This window comes from Amblyomma americanum, chromosome 9 (genome assembly GCF_052857255.1).
Source record: "Amblyomma americanum isolate KBUSLIRL-KWMA chromosome 9, ASM5285725v1, whole genome shotgun sequence".
NCBI classification, from domain to species: domain Eukaryota; kingdom Metazoa; phylum Arthropoda; class Arachnida; order Ixodida; family Ixodidae; genus Amblyomma; species Amblyomma americanum.
Window position 1 is genome coordinate 134057272 of NC_135505.1, and position 5790 is coordinate 134063061.

General features: G+C 53.8%; 2 protein-coding genes across 2 annotated transcripts in view; one reads left to right on the forward strand and one right to left on the reverse strand.

Annotated features, from left to right (window-relative positions):
• The window catches only part of LOC144104442 (sperm-specific sodium:proton exchanger-like), a 68010-nt gene extending 63459 nt beyond the window's left edge, over nt 1-4551 (reverse strand). Inside the window, exon 1 of the mRNA XM_077637441.1 lies at nt 4418-4551. The gene's annotated coding sequence lies outside the window, so the exon portion shown is untranslated. The remainder of the gene's footprint in view (nt 1-4417) is intronic.
• Nucleotides 371-4154, forward strand: LOC144105554 (uncharacterized). Its single transcript, XM_077638671.1, has 2 exons — nt 371-1929; nt 3206-4154. The coding sequence occupies exons 1-2, from the start codon at nt 435-437 to the stop codon at nt 3985-3987; spliced, it is 2277 nt and encodes a 758-aa protein (XP_077494797.1). The 5' UTR covers nt 371-434; the 3' UTR covers nt 3988-4154.
• Nucleotides 4552-5790: the final 1239 nt, after the last annotated feature.

The following is a 5790-nucleotide window of genomic DNA, read 5'->3' on the forward strand; positions in this document are numbered from 1 at the left end:
CGTCCTCCCCGGGAAAAAAGAAATGACATTAATCTTTAAGTTCTACCTATACCCAACCTCATAAGAGCGTGCACTCCGAAGCCGGCGTGAGAAGCAAGTGAAAGCTGCGTTTGCCGATTAAGCCTTGCAAAGACAGCGGCAGCTTCGACACTGGAGAAAGTTCATCACATTAACATTTGCATTCCTTATGATTTCTTTTCCACTCCCGATTTATTCATTCCTTTAGTAGGTCTGAACAGCACGGGTGGTTGCAAGACGAAGTTAAAGTAATTATTCGTTATTAATAATTGCAAAGACAAAAAAGAAAAGCTGTCGGTCGCGTGACAGTCGCACGCGACACCGCCAGGCACGGTCGCCCCGCTCACACCGGTCCCTATGCACCCAGAGCTCAGCATTCAAGATCACGAGAGCGACCCTTAACTCCTCCTTCAGTCATGGCTGGCATGGCGTGGACGCTTCACCCGGCACTGTTCTACGACAAGTACGGGCCCGTGTTGGTCCAGCTGTGGGAATCGGGTGCGCTGGGTGCCCTCTTCAGACCGGTACGTCGGCTCTCGAGGACCATCGGAGATGCGCTCACCTCCGGCCTCGCTTCTCGACCTCAGCCCGGCACCGACGTTGAGCTCGGAGGCGCCGAGGCTTCCGAGCTGCGCATCACGGATGCCAGCGTCGCCACCGACGACGAGGCCTGGACGCGGGTCAACCGCGAGCCGGGAGACACGTCTCCCGAGCCCAGCACTTCGCAGCAGAACGAGCTGGCCTTCCAGGGAGACCTGTACACCCAAATGAGACGCAACCGCAGGCAACAAGAGCGAATCGAGAAGATTCGCGAGAACCGTCGCAAGTTCCTGGAAGGCAGCCACAGTTCGGCCTCCAGCAGAAAACGGAGAGTGCCAGGTCGTGGTGGCTCCATTCTAGCCTCGAAGAAGGAGAAGGCCCTCCACAGGAAGGTGGGCGGCGTCGGCACGCCGCTGACTGACATGGAAGGCGTGCCCCGGCCTCGAGGCGTGGTCATAGATGCGGGTGGCTCGTCTGATTCCGGTGAGAGTTCGGAGGCCGAGGGCGCTGGTGGAGCCCCGGAGAAACGCGGAGGTCAGCTCCTGGCCCAGGAGCTTCGCGCGGATAGCGACAGCCTGAAGGCGTTCAGGGCAATCCGAGGTGGCAAGAAGAAGGGCGGCGTGTCGCCACCGCCGAACTTTGGCCGCCAGTCGGACACGCAGACTGAGACAGGGTCGCTTTCCAGCGAGATGCCACAGGAGGTACTCAGCGTGGGTTCCCCGGCCGCAGTACCGGACCAGATGACCCCAACTGGAGAACCACCGAAGCGCAGTTCTCTCAAAACCAGGAAGGGATCAAAACCATCGGTTGGGCTGGGCCAACAAGAGGGTTCCGCGGTATCCATTTTGCAATCCGATAGGGAGGCTAAGATGAAGGCACTTGAGTTACAAGATGACAAACAAGCCCGACACAAGGGATCGAGATCGCCAACAGTCGCCTCATTGGAGATAGGTACGAGTGCCGTGAAAGGCAGCTTGCCACCTGGCGGCGTCTCAGTGTCAACCACCGTGCAGTCCAAAGATGAGAGACCAGTGTCAAGCGAAGAAAGCTCTTCGATGGCAAGCCCGTCCGGCGCCGTCGTGAAGAAAGAGAAGGTTAAAAAAACGAAGAAAAAAACACGGTCTCACAAGAAGAAAGGGAAGCACAAGTCTAAAGCAGCGCATGGCAAAGGAGAGGAAATGGTCGTGGTCCATGAAGACTGGTACAAAGCCGGAGAACAGAAGCCTGACGCCGGCGTTGAAAGCCAGGAACCTTCACCAGACGTGACCAGTTCCTCGGTCAGTCCCGGTCAGCCAGGACCATCCGATGGAGCCCTCAAAGCTGCGATAAGCGGGACCACTGTCTTGCAAAAAGGTCCTGCGCCGAAGCAAGGTAAGCTAGAATACCCACACCCGTATGATGACAATAACGAGCTGAGTAAACTCATCATTAAGACGATTGATTCTTCGGCAGACGAAGCTTTAGTAGTTATCTCCAAGGCTGGTCTCACACAGCGGTACACTGAACGCATTAAAATGGTCGCGGAAACGACCCTAAAACGGCGAATGCAAGAATGGTCGCGCAACAACAACAAAAAAAGGATTGCAAAGCAGGCAGTGTCATTGCTTACCTCGTTGCAGATGGTGATGAAATCTCGTAGCAGTTATGAGTCACTGCAGAACTTACGGTACAATTGAACTGGGACAAATGAGCTAAGCACACTATGACTGGTAGGGCAAGCAGGAGGCTTTCCATTTGCACTTTTTACATAGCAGTCCCAAGGAACGCGGCCGGGAAGTTATTCGATGTTGTCCATACGCCTTTGCTACCACCAAGAAGTGCTCCAGGCGCCCTTTCGGATCACTTCAGCAGAAACTAGCATAGCGCTTAACACCGCAGCAACTGCTTGCTGCGCATCGCACGATGCCATTGCGCGTGCGCAGATGGCCCCGAAGCGGCAGACATGCCCGCAGCTGGTCGGCACTGGGTGTCATCCGGCGCCCTTCGGGCTGCCTGCATGAGGGGTGACAGCGTGCGTTGCAGGGTTCGCGATAAATGATAGCAGGTGATGCAGCGCTTCTTTTCCGATAACAGCGCGGGCATCGCCGGCGCCTAGCCGCAACTTCTGGTGCGACTATCGGCCGGCCGTAATCACCGAACCGGTACTAGCATCTGCGGACGCCAGTGGCGAGAACGTGGTGTCATTGCCACCTCAGCACGGGAGCCTCCAGACAAGCGGGATAGGCGCGGTATAAAATCAGTTCCGGAACTGTAAAAAAAGCATTATGTGCCCTTAATCAAAAAGCATATTATAAGAGACCATCACAGCCAAAAAATGTACTGCGATTTTGATTTTGGTAGGTGGATGGAGACGATAATTACTGCACTTTTTTTTGTTACGCTGAACTTAATGTTTCCCAGCGAACTCAATGTATTTGGTAAACACGATAACGAACGAGGCGAAATTTTCATACTGGCAATAAAAGAGTGACTACCGTATGAAAGTTGAAAACATTTTTGCTCTGCTGTAAATTTTTCAGCGGCCACACGTCATTTGATGTCTTTGGGGATACCACAACCATACGCGTCTCTTAGAAGCTATTGTATTCGTCTCGCCATGAGTGCCGGGATTTCTGCAAAATCTTAAAACATTCACTTCTCGGAACAGGTTCCACGGAACGAGGTAGCCTTAAGGTGACCAAGGTGCCTTTGCCTGTCCGGGAGTCGACAGTGAGCAAAGAAGCCGGAAAAGAGTCACAGGCCGAAAAAATTGCCTCGGCGTCCAGTCCACCTTCGACCAAACGACACAAGAAGTACAGCAAGAAGCGCAAGTCGAAGTGGCCAGCTGGGGCCGAAGACGCCTCACCGCGTCCAACCGTCCCTTCGGAAGACGCCGTACCCGTTGAACCGGAGGACAAGGTCTCTCGTCCGTTGCCCTCGGAAAGCACCGAGAAGACGTTCGACGAAGCCGCGGACACCCACCGCATCCGGTCGGGCCACTTCAGGCACAAGAAGCACCACAGGGCCTCCAAGAGGTCCCACAAGAAGACGGCGGCGCTGTCTTCAGCGCCGGGATCGCTGGCGGCCATTGGACAAACTCAGCCGCTTCCCGGAACTGCGGATGGTGGAGTAGCGCAAGGCGCAGCACCACCGGGGGGCACGAAGGAGGTTGCGGCGTCTTCTCAGCCTCCGCAAGAAGACGCCAACGCTGCCGACATGGCCGGCGTGAGCACGTCCAGTGCGTCGTCTATCCGGCGTCTGTTGAATCTGCCTTCCATGGACGTCACCGCGTCGGAAGCTAGCACCACCCGGAACATGACCACCGAGCGCCGCCCGGGAAACGTGACGGTCGTCGAGGGGAACGACGTTACCATTCGCCTAGACCTCGCAAGCCGCAACAAGAAGTTCATGTTTTGGCCCTTTCGACGGAAGGACAAGAAAAAGAAGTGAAGGAAATGTCGAGGACGAGCGGGTGTGGCAACTACTCGCTCTGCCGTAGTTCTCCCTTGCGCTTGCTGGGTGCGCACAATGTCGAAGCGCGAATTAAGTCCGTCGCGAAAAAGTATTCGCATCGTTGAAAGACGACGGTAGTAAACATTATTGCGTCAGGCACATCATTCAATGGGCAAGTTTTAGTGCGCTAGGACCCAATAGTAACCGTTCCCAGCATTTGGGCGTTGTGTGTTTGTCTCAAGCAGCTTTTTTTTTTGGCAGGCTGTTCACCTGCCAACCGTGTCAGATAGCAGCCATTTAATCGTGAGAGGCTGCTCGGGATGAGCAATCTGGGTCGCAACCGAACCCGAGCAACCAACGTCCGAACGATGACAACTCGTGCAACAGCAACTGCCTTGTGCCACTGCACCACTGCTCACCTGCCTACGTGGTTGGTTGCTTGCCAAGGTGTAGCCGGTGGTGTTACGTTTCGGGGCGATTCGCCGAACAACGAGCAAGTGGCGACACCGAAGGTTGTCAGGAATGCCTTTATTCCACCTCGGCAGCCGGGCAGAAAGGAGCGACGCAGCGCTCTGCCGTGGCGCTTAAATAGCCCGCGATATCAGCGCCGCCATATCAGCGTTTTTTTTTTCATACGCGTCATGTTGAACGAGGAATCGGCAATACGCTCCGCGCGACAGCGGGTGTTATCACCAGAAGGATGCAACAGTGGTAACAAGGCGAGAACCTGAGCGCTAATTAGGCGGCACCGCCCCTAAACGCACAGAGTTAAGTGGAATAAGCAGTGGGCCACCCGTTTGACTCGGAATGTTCAAAGTGTGTGCCATTCGCACCGCGACTACCTTTCTGGCCCCAAACCGTGCGTTACGAGGGCCTTCAGACGGCCAATATGGCCGAACCGTTTGTCACGGGGGGTTCCGGATGATTTCAAACGATTCGTCATGTCGTGATGCCCATGTTTATAACATATAATGAGGAAATATACCCTATATAGCGAAGGTGCCTGTAAATCGCAATAGTAGTGCAAAATTCATGAGGTAGATGGCGCTGCTTGTGTCTTAGAAGGGACGTTTCAAGAAAGGAAACATTCGCGGATGTTTGGAATTGGTCATCTCCACGTTTGCTGAGTACTCCGATGTAAACACGCGAAGCTCCCGTAGCTAACGCCCTCAAGTCGAACACTGAGACAGCGTTGGCGCGCGCAGCAATCACGCCGTCCTCAGCGCTGCGACGCCGGCGCCCTCCCTTGTTGGTTAGGGTAACTAATTAGGAAGACGCATCGCGGGGAAGCAAACCACAGGGGACGAGCGGGCAGGTCCCCGCACCTGTATATCCATTCAGATCTTTGACGTGAGCATTCATATCCCCTACTAAAATTGTTTTCTTTTGAAGCTGATTTACACTGTTTAGGATGAAAGTTAGTTTCTTTACTTTCCTCCCAAATGAGTTTCAGTTAGCAGAGTGACTTTGGAACCTTCGAGGACTCCTGAATAGTTCAGAGCGCTACCAGAGACATGAAAATCTGGAAACCTGAAAATACTGAATCAATTATATTGTGTGCTGTGTTTTGAAGCCTGCGATCTTTATCGACTTCTTGAACTTAGAGAGGTAGGTGCCTTTTTCTCCACATCTTCCTAGTCAAGTTTCCATACACTCTGGCCTTATATAGTGTCTGCTACAATGGCACCATTACAGTATTGCAGGCCGTGATACAATAGATCTGTACTGCTTCTCGTGTGCTGGCATAAACAAATGCAAGGGAGGACATGGTCAAACTCAAACGCAAGCAACACAACAAGG

Excerpts from the sequence above, each read along its gene's own strand:
- LOC144105554 (XM_077638671.1), top strand. The coding sequence starts at position 435 with ATGGCTGGCATGGCGTGGACGCTTCACCCGGCACTGTTCTACGACAAG. Across the intron at positions 1,930-3,205 it reads AGGTCCTGCGCCGAAGCAAG|GTTCCACGGAACGAGGTAGC; the intron begins GTAAGCTAGAAT and ends TTCTCGGAACAG.